We start from the raw sequence: 17,765 nt of genomic DNA, 5'->3' as shown, positions 1-17,765 counted from the left end.
TTTTATAATGAAAATTTGCCACCACTCCAAAAAAAAAAAAACACCAAACAAACAGACTCAGCTTGTCTTTTTGTGAACCATAATAACATTTGAAAACTGTTTCAAAAAGAAAAGACAATCTATGTTTGTGCAATTATCAAACCATAGTACTGCCAACATCAACATCAAATTTAAATTACAGAAGCCAAACCAAAGTATGTGCAAGAGAATGCGTAGGCTTAATGCTTTCTTTTGACACTTGGCTCATGGAAATGAAACCGAATCCCCAACCCCACCTTGATAAAGAAAAGAAAAGAAAAGAATAAAAACATAGAGCCCCAAACCCTCTCTCTCTGGTAAAAACATCAATATTGATATTTCTAGGGTTTTAAACCAAAAAGGGCAGATTTTTTTCATGGCGAAGAAGAGGAAATCTGATGCTACACGCCTCGATGAAGTCGATCGGTCCATGTATACAAGCTTTTGTAGCGCTGCTAATTCTCTCTCTCAGCTTTATACCCATGCCATGAATCAACAAAAGCTTGCTTTTCAAGCCGGAGAAAGACATGGATTGGTTTGTTTTTATTCCCTTTCTCTATATGGGTTTTCTTTGATGGGTTGTGGATCTCTTTCATGGGTTTTCATTTTTTTTAATTAAGAACCCATCTTTTATCTTTTATTGTTATTATTGTTTAGTTCTGTTCTTTCATTTGTTTTCGTTGGTAATCTTGTTCTGATATGGCTTAATTTGAGATTCTTTTTTTTGTTTTTGTTTTCTGATCCTGATATTTTTGTTTGTGGGTTAATGTATTTGGAATCATATTTCTGTCTGTCTGCATGTTTCTCAAAAACTATGCATTGTATAGTTTTTGGACCTTCTTCTTTGGATTTGAATTTTATTGTTGTGTTAATATTGCTTCGGCCCAGCTTTTTCTTCAAGAGATTATACCCCAGAACTTGTGTTTTTGCACACAAAGGAGGACTGACCCTTCCCTTGAAGTGGGTCAAGAGGCTGATCTTCCCTCTAAGAAGATCAATCCGGTTGCGAATTGATTTGGTATTAGAGTGGCATGATCTAACTTCGGATTTGGGTTCGTAACATTCGGATGCAACACGTTGTAAGATGAAGAGAAGAAGAATGGGAGACATAAGGAAAAAGAAAGAGAGAGGAGAGAAGAATTTTGGAAAGTCCTTTGCAATATCTTATTTTTCACCAATTTTTCACCAACCATCCAGCGCTTAACCTCCAACCTTGAGGACAAGGTTGATTTCAAGGTGGGTGGAATGTTACGTGCCTTATCTCCTAGGGATGAGTCAGACTTAGGAGGTTGAGTTAGAGTTTAGCAGATCTATCTATGTGATAAGTGTTAGTTGAGTATTATTTGGTTTAGATGATTTAGATTGAGTTGAAGCCAGAGTCCAATATTAGTGAGTCAAGAGGAAATGCAGAAATTTATTCTAGAAAAGTGCGTCTTTGCCTTGAAGGAGGACCAATCCTTCACTCGAAGTGGGTCAAGAGGCTGATCTTCCGTCTAAAAAGATCAATTCCGTTATGAATGGAGTGGGGTTCCTAACACCTTCTTCTTTGGATTTGATTTTTGTTAGTGTGTCAATATTGTTTCGGCAGTGTCTCTTCGAGAGAGATTATGCGAACTCCGTTTCTTATTTGTGTAGAATATTTATTGACTATGGTGGTTTTTCTAGGTTGTAATTAAGGAATTCTTCTTGACGGGAGTGAACACTGGTGAAGTATTTTAACATGAAATATGTGGGCCATTTTGTAGCAAAATTATGTAATCACTGCTTGTCTATAGAATTTGTAACTCTAATCTGGTGAATGGTTGTTATATGTGATGGGATCTTTGTCAAGTAGGCATAAGAAAAGAGTAGATAATCCCCTTGAAAGGTAAACCAGCCACCAACTCACTATAGATAGAGGGACGGGGCAAGCAAGTGACAATTGTCCCTTTGAACCTATTTTTGCTTGGTAACTTGTTGAAATTGATTGAAGGCTCTTTGGTTTGCACATGATATTGGATGGGTGCATGTGTCCCATCAGTCATTTCCTTTTTCTTAATGGCTCGGTCATTTCCATTATTCTTAAGTTGGAGTTTTGTGTTTCACCTGATGTGGAAGATAGGACGGTTAAGCTAAGGCAGCAGGTGGACGTCGAAGCTCTCGCATAAGCCACTTCATGTTGAAGATGATCATGGATTTTTGGAAGCCAGGAAAGGCTTGTTTCAATGGCAATTGGCTACCGGAAAAAACCAGTCAAGCACGTAGAAGTTGTTGAGGAAGGAAGAAACAAACTACAAAACTGTTGTCTTACTTCTTTGTTCCAAGGAAGAAGACGAAAGTAAACATGAATAAATTTCCGCAAAAATACTTTATTTAAAATATTTTTTTTTTAAATGTCAATTTATTAAGAGAAGAAAGATCGAGGTGGTCGATATAGATAGAGAACAAGAGCAACTAAGAGGAAAATCGATTTAAAAAGAGTGAAAATCGGGGCGACAGAGAATAAAAAAGCGCCAACGCTTTTTTTGATACTCCATCTCGAGCTAAACTATCAACCACTTTGTTGGTAGAGCGGCGAACATGCTGAAACACTAGGAGAAGGATCTCATCCAATCGAATATCTCATCAAACAAACTATCAAATCTCGAAGGTAAATTTTGCGATCCATTAAGCCAGCAGATGACATTCAATGAGTTTCCTTCTACAACTATGTTTTCCAAACGATCTCTCACTGCTAACTTCAACCCTTGGAAAACAGCACACACCTTTGCTTCCGAAGCGCAATCCCTATGGGGGCCCGCAAACGCTCAAATCACCTCCCCAACCTCATTTCTCAGGACGCCCCCAATCCCAGTTGGACCAGGATTCCCCAAGCTAGAGCCATCAAAGTTGAGCTTCAGAAACCCAGGCACAGGGGGAGACCACTCTTGAATTATTTTTTCCTTGATTTCCACGCTTCCAGAAACTTCACCCCACCTCTCCCACAAATCATAGGTGGATACAAATTTGAAGAGAGGGAGGGCCTTTACCCATGAGATCGTCAAGGCAATCACTTTTACAAAAAGATAGGCGTAGGGTTTGGAGATCCCTTTAATGTTCTTGCATTTCTTTCCTTCCGTAACACCCAAATGCTAGCTAGGAAAGATTCATTCCAAATAATTTTGCCTTTTCTTTTTCCACGGGGCCGCCAACCATCCTAGGAGAAGATCAAAGAGTTTTTCAGGGAAAACCCAACTCATACCAAATCTCCTTAACAATTTACTCCTATAATTCAGCCATGATATTTCGTTCCATTGATGCTCCTTTTATAGACTTGCATTAGACGATTCCTACCAAAGCTACGAAAGAAAATGTCTAAGGGACCATTTGGATATGCGGATTTTAGTATCTTGTATTTCCTCAAAATCCTGGATGGGAGGCTAGAGAAGGAGGCTGTCCATCATTTTCTAATTTCTCGCCCTTCTTTCCATCGAACGAGAGAGTAGGAGATCGTCCCGTGTTTCCAGGTTTTAGAAATCTCAAGATGGGAGAGAGATTTCTTAAACCTGGATTTCTTCCTTAAAATCCAGGATAATGGATTGAAAAATCCAGAATTTTACACCGCTTTCAAACTAAAACCTGGATTCCAAAATCCATGTATCCAAACAGCCCCTAAAATACCCTAAAAATCTCTACGATGTCTAGTGAAAGTCATACTTCGTAAAACTTCTGTGAGTTTCCTAAATATTCTAGACTTGGACGACAACTCTAAGACAGGGAGATTGCGTGCATCCATAGGGATTAGTCCGGCCCTAAAATGGGGTGGGGATACCCTATGCATAAAAAAAAATCGTCCAACTTAAATTCCTAAGAGATCAAATTCTAATAAAATAAAAAACTATATTAAGCTCTATAATCAACATGGGCCGTTGATCTGGTTGTAATTCAATCTCTTCGAATCTCTGTTGATAATCAGCCTTGGAAAAATATGATCTGGGATCACCTTGTTCTCAATCGTCGATACGTGTCATCATGTGGTTGATCCGACGGTCAGAAATGGTCCAATCATACCTTTGTAGTTCTTGGCGTTTGAACAACATAGATACACCTGTATCATCCAAAACCTTATATGAGATGAGAGAGTTATAGTTGTTTTATTAGGACTGTGCAGTAGGGTGTAGGGATTTCTTGACAGAGTCTCAATACCAAATTTAAATGTTCATAACTTTGTTATTTTAAATCCAAAACAAATGAAAATACAAATCTTCCTTTTAATCATCTGGTCACCATAAGGATTTTCCTACAAAGGATATACCATAAAAATGCAGTTGTTGTAGGTGAGGCCAATGATTGCCACATATTGAGAAACCACAGTCTGCCTTTGCGAAGGCCAATGATTGCCACATATTGGGAAACCACAGTCTGCCTTTGGGAATTTGCAATGCAGACAGCATCTAGTAAGACTTAACAGAACATTCATGGCACCAAATTAACTCCAACAATTGAGAAATAATGGTCATTAAGTACCTCAAGTAAAGAGAACTCATTTGAGGTCCTCAAGGATGTCCCTTCTCTCAATAATGGTATGACCTTTCTCCAGGGACCATCTATGTTCTGGTAATCGATGCTAAGTGCCCTAGGATTAATGGCTTTGGCGAACAAGTTTGAAAAAGCTGAGGCAAGCTTAGCACCACACTAACCATAGTTTCAAAACTCCCCGGTGTCATCGTGGACTCCCGTGAGTTGTCTCCCTTTTACCTTGGCCGCATTCTTGTCTGAGTCCATGTTTTTGGCCCTACAAAGTCAATCAAAACTCCTTTGGCTATCCATAGTTATGTCCACGTCAACTGAGTACTCATTCGTGCCATGCCAAGTTGACGAGGATTGACTGACTACCCATAGTTAGCCTTGAGCTTGCTACCATGTTTGATTGAAAATATTTGCAATCCTATCAGCTGCTTCTTAGCTGCAATGTTCCAGGTTTGGGTTTCAGTATGTATTTCGGTCGTGATAGAAATGAAAACATGTCGGTTTCGGATGGAAATGTCGATGGACATCGTATCAAATTATGGAAAGTTATAGAAACATAAGTAAATGAGGTACATTTAAGATGAAAATTCAGGAAGTGCCAGAATAAGCACAAATACACTGAAAAACCATCACATAAGTAAAAAAAAACACCCATAATGGTTTAACAATCAAACACCTTGATGCATGCAATAGTGTCACCCGTCTGATAATTCAGTACACCCCACTTCATATGCAATTCATATAAATATTTATACATAATATATATACCATATTTCACATGTAATTCATATAACTATAATTATGTAGTACATACTGCATACTAGCATAGTATACCACTTAATATACTTAAAGGTTTTGGTTTCACTAGTTATTTTTCACAGGGGGCTTAAAATGGATATTCTTGTGAAAAGTTATGCCTCCGTTAAGTATCTGTTAATGGTTGAATGGTTGTATTCCATTTCCTAGTCTCTCTCTCTCTCTCTCTCTCTCTCTCTCTCTCTCTCTCTCTCTCTCTCTCTCTCTCTGTGTGTGTGTGTGTGTGTGTGTGCATGTATGTATGTATGAGAGAGAGATGTGTGTGTACACACGCACACACACATGTGTGTGTGTGTGTGTGTCTATATATATATATATATATATATATATAATGAATAATTGTTGTACATCTTTATCCTTTAAGAGAAGTAGAGGCAAGCTATAAATCGCTTAAAATGGATATTCCTATGAAAAATTGTGCCTCCCAAAAGTATCTCCATCAATGGTTGAATGATTGTATTCTATTTCCTAGTTTTTCTTTATATATAGGGAAATAACAACAGCACTCCCCTGTTTTGATAGCAGCACTCTACACTTTGCTTTTCACTTTTGTAATTAGCTTTAGAGGCAGTTACAATTCCTAAATTGCGATCAATTAGAAAAATAGTTAGTAAAGTGTGGAGTGCCATTGTCAAAACAGGGGAGTGCATTTATCATTTTCCTAGATATGTAATACTTTCCCGTGGATGTTAATTGGTCATGAACATGTTTCTTTTAGATCTTAAATCTGATTTCTGGTGAATTTTAGAGCAAATTACTCTTCCTTTTTTTTCATTTTTGATACTTCCTTACATTTCATGGTTTCACTTAGTCCCTCCCTGTTTGGATTGTAAGAAAAATATTTCTGACAGAAAATTTTTGTTGAGAAAATTTTTTCTTTCTACAATTTAGTGGAAAATGATACAATTATTGTTAATTTAAAGGGGTATTATCATAAATCAACGGTCCCTAATAATTGAATCCAGTTATCTTTTTCATGTGTAAAAAAAGTAGGAACTTTGAGAAATATTTTTCCTTTCCAAACTTTTACAAAATTCCTGCAATCCAAACCGGGTCTTAGTTTGACATTATTGAGCTGCCAATCATCTTTTTTGGTTACTTACCTCACCTTCATATGCAACATCCTTGTGGTCAGGCTAACCAACAATTGAATGGTCAAGGGGATTTAGTCATTTGATTTTGATATGTTGTATGCCATTTTTTGCCGCTTGGGTTGTTTCTGTTGAATATATTACCTTGTTTTGATGAAGTTTAACTTCTCCTGAATAAAAAATTATCAATGTGGTTGTATTTATGGTGGTGAAGGGAATAATTGTTTAGTATATTTCTTAGTGCCAGTAGTTTGCTTTATACAGGAGAAACTTTACCAGTGGATCTTGAGACAACACGAGGAAGGATCAAGTGTGACGGGGGCTGAAATCTTCGCTTACTTGCAGGTTATTTAATTTGACCGTTTTTAACATATTACTTTTGGTGTTGCTTTCTCTATTAGATGTTCATCTTGAAAAATAGTTTGGGAAGTACACATCAGACCTTTTTTGTGCTCTTGCTTTTTGTTTCTTATATGTTTTACTTCCCTTGGTGTTTCCAATACAGATTATGCCTTAAATCTGATGAATAACTGTAAATATGGCATGGTTTTTTTCCCCAATGATGTGGATTTTTCAATGAACCGTAGTTGTCTATAAAGGAGGAAATTAGAAATAAATAGGATCATACAGAGGAGGTGAATTTAATTACATCAAGAGAGCCTTCCAGGCTTCTGCATAGGGAATGGTATTCATCACTAAGTGAGCATACTTTGTTCACCCTAACAGAAGATATCTAAAGAGAAAATAGTGCAAACAAGGTTTCAGGTTTCGGTTGACAACACCTTTTTTTATCTGAAGGCGAAGACCAGCCTAGCAGGCGAACATGCCGGGCTCTGGCTCCTCACATCTGCATGTGCGTGAACCAACCATGCGGATTTTAGATGGAAATATTAGTGGAAATTCTGTAAAATTATGGAAATTTATGGAAATGTGTGCATTTAGGCATTTAAGATGGAAGTTCAGGAAGTGCTATAATAAGCATAAATACACACTCAAAATTCATCACATAAGCAAAAGCCCCGCCATTATGGTTTAACGAGCTTCATGACTAGTGACGATTGACCGAGGGTAGTTTAATAATTTTAGAAAAAATAACTTTCAAGTATTGAAAAGATAAGTAAATGGGAATGGAAATATCATTTCCTCAAATGAATCCATGGGAGGCTCATTTTGCATAATGTTTCTGCTCCTTATACTCTCATTTTCAGATGACAAGGACAGAGAATCGCATTGATCTGACATGAGATTTTCTGCCTTTGAAAATGGTAGTTACGTTCTTTTCAGAGCCTGCACATCATTCCCAAGGAGTGATCGGCCTTAAGATTATATCGTTCTTACAATGTTTGTTTATATGCGATCCTTATATCAATTCCTTACCAAGTTTGTTTATATGGCATCCTTATATCAATTCTCCAAACGATTTTGAAACAAAAAAAATCACCAATCAGTTTAGAAAAAATCCCACTACTTGTAAGGATGTCAAAAAGCACTTCATGTCACCTTATAGTTGCTGAATAGTGGTCATGGTTTTGAGTTATGCTACTTGGAACATGGTCGCTCTGGTACATTGTACAACAACAACTTTACAGTAATACAGTTAGATACTTCCCTGTCTACGTGGTACGGTTGGGGTAGTCTTCTCCTTTTCACTCTTCCGTTATGTTATATTATACATTGGTGGAACATTTGGGGTAGTCTTCTCCTATTCACTCTTCCGTTACCTTATATTATACATTGGTGGAACGTTGTTTCGGTTGTTCCATTATGAATACTACTACGTATAATATATAATTGTTTACAAATTTATATAAGATTTGATTCATTTCTTAATTGGAAAATTGAAAAATAAACACACAAAAAATTGCCCGCCGTCCCGTCCCCCCCCCCCCCCCCCCCACACACACACACACACACAAACACAAAAAACCCTTTAACCCCCCAAACCACCACCACAGAAAAGAAAAGAAAAGGAAATGATACTAGCACAACCATGTTTTAATAATTGCACAAACCCAGATTGTCTTTGCAGTTTTAATTGGCTTCCTGAGAGCTTATTGGGAACTGCAATAACCTTTGACAGCTCTTTAAATAATAAAAGACACGATGAGTTACTAAAAATATCAAAACATTGTTTTGCTGATATCATTTCCCAACAAAATTTGTGTAATTCTATTCCCTTTGAACAACACAAGTTAAAACCTGTTCTGTTGTCTGAGTCGTGGTGTAGCAACTAGTCATCTCAGTTGAGGTAGCAAGTAGAACTTTCTTATCTGAGGAAAAAATGGGCTTTATATTCTAGTGCTGTAGGCACCATTCAAAAAAAAAAATCTAGTGTTGTAGGTAGAGCAATTATTTGTCTGAAGCATGAGAATATGCTTCGGAACTTTATCTATTTCATATAAACTTAAAGATGATGATGTACAGTTTGTTGGCTGTGGAAGATTCTTCAGAAACTTGATAAACACCTAGTATACTAACAATTTGATTTTAATATTGGGTTCTCCATTTTTGGGTTTCTGATGTTTTAACAAGGTAACTTGAGTTCTAACACTAAGCATTTGAGTTCTTCTCAATTTCCTGGCACACCCACATAAGATTACTTTTGATATTTCAGAATGAACTGGACTATGGAGGAGAGGATGCATCAATGCCTCCAAGATTTCAATTTCAACACCAACTTTCCCAGCCTACTACGCATTTCACTAATTCAAGCATCCAAGCATTGTCTGGTTCATTTGGGCAGGCCATAATTGGACAGGGTCCTCGTTCCGGGCACCCTGATCAGCCCAAGAATTCAGTTTTCTCAAATGCTTTGTCCAGTCCTGTTCGGCGAAGCCTCCAGCCCTATCATTTAGCTCAGGGAGGGTATAATCCAAACAGTGTTTTACCTTGTGGCAATGGAGCAGCACGGAGTCATGAAATAAATTATCCTCATCAGAACAGGGATTCCAACTCTCTTAGTTCCAACGATTCATCAATGGACATGCACGCAGAGAGCCCAAGTCATGAATCCTATTGATAAAAGCGAGCCGTTGAAGAGCCAGTGGCTGCACCCTTAATTGTTTAATTCCAAGCAAAAAGAAAACCCACAAAAGGAAAAAAAAAGTGTCAACTTGTGGGAATTAGCGTTGAAAGAAGAAAAATACAGCTTAGTGTGTTCTAATGGAGCATCCAGCTTTTGGGGTTTTGTATGAAATGTTACAACAATATCCCATTGAATGCATTATGATCTTCTCCTGTAGACACCTTTTTTTTATGTATGTGATTTGAAATATGTGTTGCTTTTTCTCGCTAGTGTTGAAAGATGGCAGGGCATGTAACAAGTGATCTATCTGTTCTTTTTTTGTTGAACTCCTTTGAAATATTATATGGATTGAGTTTGTGTTGCTCCATGTAGATTAGATCTGTACTCAGTGTAATTTATAACAGATGAATTTAATTTATGTGGATGGAATGTAACTGGTTGGAAATCTGTTCAGTTTAAAGTAAATTGGCTTACGTGGGTCGCTTATAGCTTTTGGACTCTCTATACATTTGTTAGCCTGTACTCAATTAGTCAATTTTGCATGAGCATGTACTAGGTGGAGTCATCAAATTGTGAGGTTGCTTCAAAGTTTCGTGTTTACCTTTCAGAAGTATCATATTAATTTTAGGGATTTGCTAGGGGCCATCGCGAAAGGGATTTCGAGAACGGGCTGTTGCATGTGAGAGCAGCCACCTCAGAGGAATTAAATGAACAAGACAAAATCTGAGCCTGTGTGGCTGCTCTCACATGGAACAGCCCATCTGCAAAATGCCTTCTGCGATTGCCCCTAGAAAATCCCTTAATTTGAATAAGATCCATACTCTATCCTTAATTTATAGATGAATAAAAAAAGGGGAGTGATAAATCGACTCCCCATGTGTCTTTCTCTCTCCTCTGGGTTGGAGAGAGAAAGCGGAGAGAGATAGACACATGGGGAGTCGATTTAAGATATTTGGGAGTCGATTTATCACTGCCCTAAAAAAAACCTTCTATTTTCATAAAATATCATATTAAATTTTAATAGCATTCATACTCTATCCTTAATTTATAGATCAGGACAAACCAAAATTTATAGATATGATGGGTTCTATAACTACAGATAGATGAAGGTCTCTGAGCGATACCTCAGATAAGCTATATGAGCAAGCTCATATAAATAGAGTAGGTACCTGTGTTATTTGGGTTATGTTACATATTGATTCTATAGGACCTAACATATATAGGGTGTCCCTAAGAAATCATCTCCATAGAATCATGGTAAGTGTTGATTTGTGAAGGTTTAAAATGGACGTCTAGAAAATGAGTCTATTCTGTGCTTGTACAGATCGAATGGTTAGGATGATTGTATGAAGATGGTTTGTTAGGAACACCCTATCTATGTCAGGTTCTATGGAATGTATGGGTTGGATAAGTCCAACAACATGGGAGACAGTGTATTTATAGTGGCTTACTCAGATAAGCTATCTGAGCTATAGCTCAGAAACCTCGCCCCCCCATAACTAATTGTAACTATATCCCTCAATTATCAAGTTTATTAGTTATCTCTTTAGGAAACTATATCCAAAATTTTCGAAATGCTTTCCTTAAATTATGGAAACTTATTTCCTAGATTTTGAAAAGTTATTTTCTGAACCTAGGAATTTCCTGATTTTCTAAAAATCTTTTTCTCAAATTTTTAAAGCTTGAGTTGAAAAATTATCAAAAAAACAAATGCTTCCAGAACAAAAGTAACTCGCTTGATCCTTTAAATCCAACAATAACTTATACGGAGTTTTTATATGGTGTGTGGCTGTATAGTCCAATATTTTTCAAAAAGTACCGCAGATCCATTCATCTGACGATCCAAACCACCCATTTGATGGATCATAATGTAAATAGGTTGTGCCCCAAAAATCATTCCCATAGGATGATCCTAGCCCTCTTATCTATAGAGATTTCCATATTGTGCAGTCTCTTTATAGTTCAAAGGGTTAGTTCGATCCTAACCCTCCAATCTTTATAGTTCAAAGGGTTTGAATCATCTTGTGAAGTCGGCAGTACATCACCTTTTGAAAAATATTGGACTATAAAGTGTGTGGCCTCATAAAATCTCACATGCACATATGTAACTTTTGAGAACTTATATGATACCCAACCGTGAGATTATAAAAGGCAGAGAGAGAAAACCATCTCTTCCTTGGTTTTTAATCCAAGAGAAAGCCCTTTTTTTCACTTTTCCTTGGTTCAAAAACCAAGGCAACAGGTTTTGTCTCTTACCGCCCTTTACATTCTCACGGTCGGGCATCATATTTGTTGGGAGAGATTTGTATGAAGTATAATCAAATAACGGCGATGCAAATGATCAGAGTACGAAACACAAGAATATAGAAACAAGTGTAGGAACAAGGAATTAGGCTGGTGAAGCCAATTAAGGCTCATCTTAAAGGTTTTTACCAAGCAGTGAAGAATAAATGTATTTAAATGCTCTAAGGTTTTTACCAGCAGTGAGGAGTAAAAGTATTTAGATTATTGTGGCAAATCTGTAGGATGTATAATCAAACAACAGGAATCAAACAAGAGGGATGCAAATAATCAAGGTATAAAAGACGAGATGAATATGGAATGATGAATATGACTGCATGAAAGACTTATTTCCTTATGCGGGTGGCTATGTGAAAATAAAGTCCCACGCCTTTATTTTTTTATGACATAGGGTATCCCCAGCCCAAGTTTTTAGGGCGGTACTACTCCCTACGTAAACCACACGCACCGGGTAAGCCTGGGGGATTTTAACTCGCGTCAATGTGGAGCATACCCATAACTTTAAGCCACACCCGTATGAGTTAGTCCCATGCCAATTACGCTCCATCTTAAAGACTTACTTATCCCACTTGTGCAGGTGGCTGCGTGAAATTAAAGTCCCAAAGTCCCGACGACACAATGCCCTCAAACTACCGATCTAAGGTTGCACCCCAAGTTCAATAGTGAACCAATATGCCTGTACTTGATGAAACAGGAGGACCTGAACTACACTTTTTTTGAAAATCTTAGATAATTCTAAAGGCTTGTTTGAAATGAGACGTTAAACCTTTATTTATATATATAGTAGAAGAGAAAATGAGAGAATTTTTTGAATTTTTTAAAAATTCTATGAGAATTACACATCACTTTTTTTTTACTTTTTTTAACAAAGCACTCATTCAAGGTCGGCCATCATATAATTTCTCATGACTTTTTATACGGTTTGAGCGTGTACTTGTTTGTGCGTCTTTAAAAATGCAGTGGGCCGACATGATTGAATGATGCAAATCATTCATATGTAGCCCCAACTTTAAATATGCCGTGCACATAGTATCATCCCCATAGAATGATCCAAATGCCCTCCTATCTGTTAAGGGATTGCACATTATAGAAACATATAAAAACCTCCATAGATTGGAGGGTTGATGAGATTTGTACTAGGGCGTTTGGATCATTCTATGGGGATGATACTGTACAGTGCACATAGTATCATCCCCATAGAATGATCCAAATGTCCTCCTATCCAAACCGTCCATTTGATGGGCCGTAACGTAAATAGGTGTGCCCCAAAAATCATTCCCATAGGAAGACCCCAACCATCCGATCTATAGAGGTTTGATTATAGAGTTTCTCTATAGATAAGAGCGCTAGGATCATCCTATGAGAACGATTTTTGGGGCACAACCTATTTACATTATGGCCCATCAAATGGACGATTTGGATCATCCTGTAGTGTGCGCTGTACAGTATATTTTGAAAAATTCGGGGTGAATTCATCCTAGTAGGGGGTGAATTTATCACCGCCCAAGTCTATGCCATTCAAAAGAAGAATTTCTCTAGCACTCACTATTTAATTAAGGACCCAACAAATGAACAGTTTGGATGATCCATTTTAATCGGATCAGAACCTGTGAAATCCCCAAAGATCGTGCGGGAAAACTTGGCTCTATCACATCCACAGCTTTCAGCTTCTGTTTTTTTTTTGTCCTACTTTCCCGTCTTTTTTCCTTCTATTTCCTACCCTGTCTGAATATAGAGAGAGAAGATAAAGGAGGAAGAAGAAGATATGTCTGTAACATTTTCAATCCCCAGAATCTCTTCTTCTTCTGCATCCTCCTCATCTTCTTCATTCAATTTTTCTGCAAAACCCTCTATCATTAAGAGCTCAAATGCTGAAGGACCTCTTAGAAGACCTGTAGCTCCTCCTCCTCCTCTGAGAGTGCAACCATCTCTTACTCTTAAGCCCACTCCCTCCCTCTCTTCTGTTCCTCCAAAACCTGTTTCTCAAGTGTCGAGCACCAATGATATTACTTTAGAATTCCAGAGAAATATGGCCAAAGAGTTACAAGAATATTTTCGGCAGAAGAAGCTTGAAGAAGCAGACCAAGGCCCCTTCTTTGGTTTCATGGGAAAGAACGAAATTGCAAATGGAAGGTAAACCATATGGGTTTATTATCTTCTTATCTTCTTTTTTTCCAACCCTTCTTTTAGTTTTGGCCTTTTGAGGTCTTCTGATACAAGGATTTTATAATCTTGGATTGTGAAATCCTGGGTTTTACAAGCTGAAACCTGGATTTTATAAGCTGAAACATGAATTGTAAAATCCATGTTTTAGATTATATGATTCTTGTTTTAGCTCTTAACATCCAGGATTTTACATGGGCTTTTGGGTTCTTGAAAATTTACCAGTTCAGTGGTGTTTATGTGGCTTTTTTTTTAGTTCTTTAGAGTTGAACAATTCGGGTTGGTTGTAGGGTTGTTAAGTTCTCAGCAATTCTGTTGTGATCAGATGGGCATTGGGGGTTCTTAACTGATAATTTAAAGGTCATTAGTGGGGATTTCTGGTTCTTGGGATTTCAGCAATTCAATAATGGATAGGAAAATTTTCACCTAGGCTCTGTTCACTTCTTTTCCCTGGTGCTGTTTTCCCTGGAAAACAGCCTTTTTTTTCCCTCACAAGACCTTGACAAGACAGAATTTCTGTGTTCACTTCTTTTCCAGGCAAAAATATTATCATATGTGGAATTTCTTATTTAAAAGCTGAAAATGACGTGGAAATTGACTTTTTCCCTGTTACTTGAGATTTGGTTTCCGATTAAATATATCGGAAAGAGGCTTTCCAAGGAAAACGAAACCTTTTCCTTGACAGTTTCCCTGGATTCCCACCCGGAAAGGAAAGGAAAACGAAAGAAGTTAACAGAGCCCTAGTGTAAAATTGTATGAAACGTCAAGTTATCTAATAATCAACAACTCACTCATATTCATATACACAAATTCAACATAAGAGTCACACCTTTTGTGCAATTGAAATATAAAATCATAAAGGCCAATCCCAATTCTCAATTAGCTAATAAAAGCCCTTGATCACCAACCGTGAACTCTATAAGAGAATCCCTACTCATTCATACTTTGAACTCACCAATGGTGTAAGAGTTAGCGTGCCAAAAGTAGAGAATTATGAACCGGCATAGAAGATTCCCGCTTGTATACCCAATTTTGAATTCTATATATTTTTCACCTTTGTGTCTACTTTTCACCTCCCATGTATTTAGATATTTGAGGACTTTCAATGATTTTCCTAAATATAATCGAAGATGGTGTAAGAATGATATTAGTCCATGATGCTTACTTAAAGTTGTGCATTGACAATGTTGGCACGACAGAGAATAAACTCCAGCATAGTGATCATATGCAAGATTTTAAATTTTGGTTTTGGTCACCACGGAAATGGAAACACGTTTTGGTTTCGGTTGGAAATTCAGTGAAAATCCTATAAAATCACATAAACATATGCAAATGATACAATTTAAAGATGAAATTTCAGGAAATTCTAGAATAAGCTCAAATGTACTCTTAGAAACCACCACGTAAGCAAGACATGCATTGCCGCTCATGTCTAGACTGTCTAGTACATGCCTAATTTTATATGTAACTCATATAAATATTTATACATAATGCATGCACCACATTTCGCATGCAATTCATATAAATATAATTATGCTTTTTTTGGGATGGTGGCAATATTCATTTCAAAAGAGGTGACCGAGAAGGTCAACCCCAAAGATACAAGATAACCGGGTACTTACATAGAGTAACAGAAAAAACAAAGAAAGCAAACATCAAGGAGGCAAATGATCAAACAACTCCAAGCTTCGCTTTGTCTACTCCTTCCTTAGCCAACCGATCTGCCACACTATTCGCTGATCTTCTAACATGGGAGAAGATGATCGACGAACCAACAATATTACCTAGATCTCATCAAATAAATGGGCAAACCTCCATGGAAGGACAAGAGAGCCTCTAAGGGACTGTATTGTGTTAAGAGAGTCACCCTCTACTGCTTGCATCCGCAATCCCAATGGGCCCTGAAAATGCCCACACAACCCCTCCTCCAGAATCTCTAAGGACCTCTCCTATATCCGCAATCTCAATGGGTAAATATAATTATGAAACACATAATAATATAGTATACCACTATTACACTTACGATTTGGTTTATGCACGTCGATCGTTTCGGGTTTGCTTTCTGTGGGGACGGAGACGGAAACGTTTTGGTTGTTTCGTGTCGGTTCCTGTGGAAATTTGAAACCGTTATCATATGGTCTATTAGCGTCCTGTGAATTCAACATTTTAACAGAAATCTCAGGAGTGGGTGGGTGTGGGTTACATCACTAATGAGCGGATAGGTTTCAGAGCTCGAGGTTTCAACAATTCAGTGGTGTTCACAAGGGTTTCTTAGCCTTAATAATTCAACAATTTAATAATGATCAGGTGGGATTTTTGTTTCTTAAGTTTTCAACAGTTACCTTGGATTCTGATGGGTTTTGGGGCTCTTTAGATATTGACAATTCAGGTTTTACTACGTTGGTTTCTGGGCCTTCATAACTATTTAACAATTCAGTGGCGATCAATGGGGTTTTCAAGTTCTTATGATTTTATCAATTTAATTTTGAACAGTTGTCTTTCTCTTTAGTTGCTCCATTCTGTTTTTGGGCTGTTGTTTTTCTTCTAATTGAATAATTTCATTTTGTTTTTCTTTTAATTATCTTTCTTGTTGGAGGTCCAAGTACTTAATCAGATAACTTTTTTAATTTAGTTCTTTGGGTTCATGGACCACTAACAAGGTACTTCATGTGTAACTTGTATGTATCTTTGTGGAGAAACACAGTGATTGTGAGTTCATGGACCACTTCATAAAATTACGAAATATGAAAGAGTTAACTGGGTTTGATTTTTCTTTTTTGTTCAGTTGACATGATTTTGGGATTTTTGTGATGGATTGGATAGAGATTTGTATCATTTGATGTGTACTTTTGGTTTTGCAGATGGGCGATGTTCGGTTTTGCTGTTGGGCTGTTGACAGAATATGCGACAGGTTCAGATTTTGTTGAACAGCTAAAGATCCTTCTCTCCAATTTTGGAATTGTGGACCTGGATTAATTTTCTCCTCCATCATCATCACCTACTTTTCATGTATGTAATTGTTAAAAATGTTCGAATTTTATGGTTCTTTAATTTCTTTGAGTGATCTGATGTATCTTTTTCGCTAATTTCTCGATTGGCACTAAATGTTATCATCATAATTCACTTGCATTATAAGAATGTGAAAGTAAATTTCTCCTTTTCCTTCCATTTTATGAAGCTGTAGATTGGATTAAGTTGGCTATTCTTTTATTGGTTATCTCCTTTGTTCCTGGAAGATGTGCTACTATTGTCAGTACTACCAGTGCATGGTGAGAATCAAACCTAGGACCATGACACCAGTTAAGATTGTCTACTGCTAGACCTATGGATTTTTGTTGCTAGGAAGCTCGTCTCTCTAGTGGAACTTGGAGATAGAATTCATCTTCAGTCTGGTTATTTACTTTGTTAGATGCGAGAATGCAACCAAGTACATTATCTAGCCCATTGTACACAACCAGATTGATCATAGGTTCAAGATCTGTTAAATTTTCTTAAGTTTTTTCTCTTCCCGTAATTCAAATCAACCCTGCTTTCTAACAAGTAACAACACACTTGTTTTTTATACAAAGTGCCCACAGAACCAATATAGTGGGAACTTTATTTAACAGACCACCCAATGGAAGTATGGCACATAGGAATTAGTATATTCAGTAAAAGATTAGTAGCTGAGGATTCTTCATCTGGAGAGCATGGTAATTAGTATATTCACATGGTAATTAGTATATTCAGTAAAAGATTAGAGGTCAAGTTATTAGTAGCTGAGGATTCTTCATCTGGAGAGCATGGTAATTAGTATATTCAGTAAAAGATTAGAGTGAATATGAAAGTGCTTATGGTGGAACCGAATTGAAATTTCATGCCAT

At 37.2% G+C, this 17,765-nt stretch overlaps 2 protein-coding genes across 2 annotated transcripts; both read left to right on the top strand.

Annotated features, from left to right (window-relative positions):
- Positions 1-234: 234 nt before the first annotated feature.
- On the top strand, positions 235-9,809 carry LOC143854529 (uncharacterized). The gene is made up of 3 exons (XM_077364544.1): positions 235-553; positions 6,678-6,758; positions 9,028-9,809. Exons 1-3 carry the CDS (start codon positions 395-397, stop codon positions 9,430-9,432), a joined length of 645 nt encoding a protein of 214 aa, XP_077220659.1. The 5' UTR covers positions 235-394; the 3' UTR covers positions 9,433-9,809.
- Positions 9,810-13,405: 3,596 nt separating this feature from the next.
- LOC143855168 (light-harvesting complex-like protein OHP2, chloroplastic) lies at positions 13,406-17,070 on the top strand. Its single transcript, XM_077365386.1, has 2 exons — positions 13,406-13,872; positions 16,764-17,070. The coding sequence occupies exons 1-2, from the start codon at positions 13,505-13,507 to the stop codon at positions 16,876-16,878; spliced, it is 483 nt and encodes a 160-aa protein (XP_077221501.1). The 5' UTR covers positions 13,406-13,504; the 3' UTR covers positions 16,879-17,070.
- Positions 17,071-17,765: the final 695 nt, after the last annotated feature.

This window comes from Tasmannia lanceolata, unplaced genomic scaffold (assembly GCF_043159265.1).
Source record: "Tasmannia lanceolata isolate RefF3 unplaced genomic scaffold, GAP_Taslan_0.1 ptg000020l, whole genome shotgun sequence".
NCBI lineage: Eukaryota > Viridiplantae > Streptophyta > Magnoliopsida > Canellales > Winteraceae > Tasmannia > Tasmannia lanceolata.
The sequence above is the reverse complement of the archived record's forward strand: the minus strand, read 5'-3'. Positions and strand labels throughout refer to the sequence as shown.

Bases quoted from the DNA above. Each gene is read 5' to 3' on its own strand.
- LOC143855168 (XM_077365386.1), top strand. From the start codon at position 13,505: ATGTCTGTAACATTTTCAATCCCCAGAATCTCTTCTTCTTCTGCATCC. The intron at 13,873-16,763 runs GTAAACCATATG...TTGGTTTTGCAG, and splicing joins AACGAAATTGCAAATGGAAG to ATGGGCGATGTTCGGTTTTG.
- LOC143854529 (XM_077364544.1), top strand. From the start codon at position 395: ATGGCGAAGAAGAGGAAATCTGATGCTACACGCCTCGATGAAGTCGAT. The intron at 554-6,677 runs GTTTGTTTTTAT...TGCTTTATACAG, and splicing joins CCGGAGAAAGACATGGATTG to GAGAAACTTTACCAGTGGAT. The intron at 6,759-9,027 runs GTTATTTAATTT...TTGATATTTCAG, and splicing joins AAATCTTCGCTTACTTGCAG to AATGAACTGGACTATGGAGG.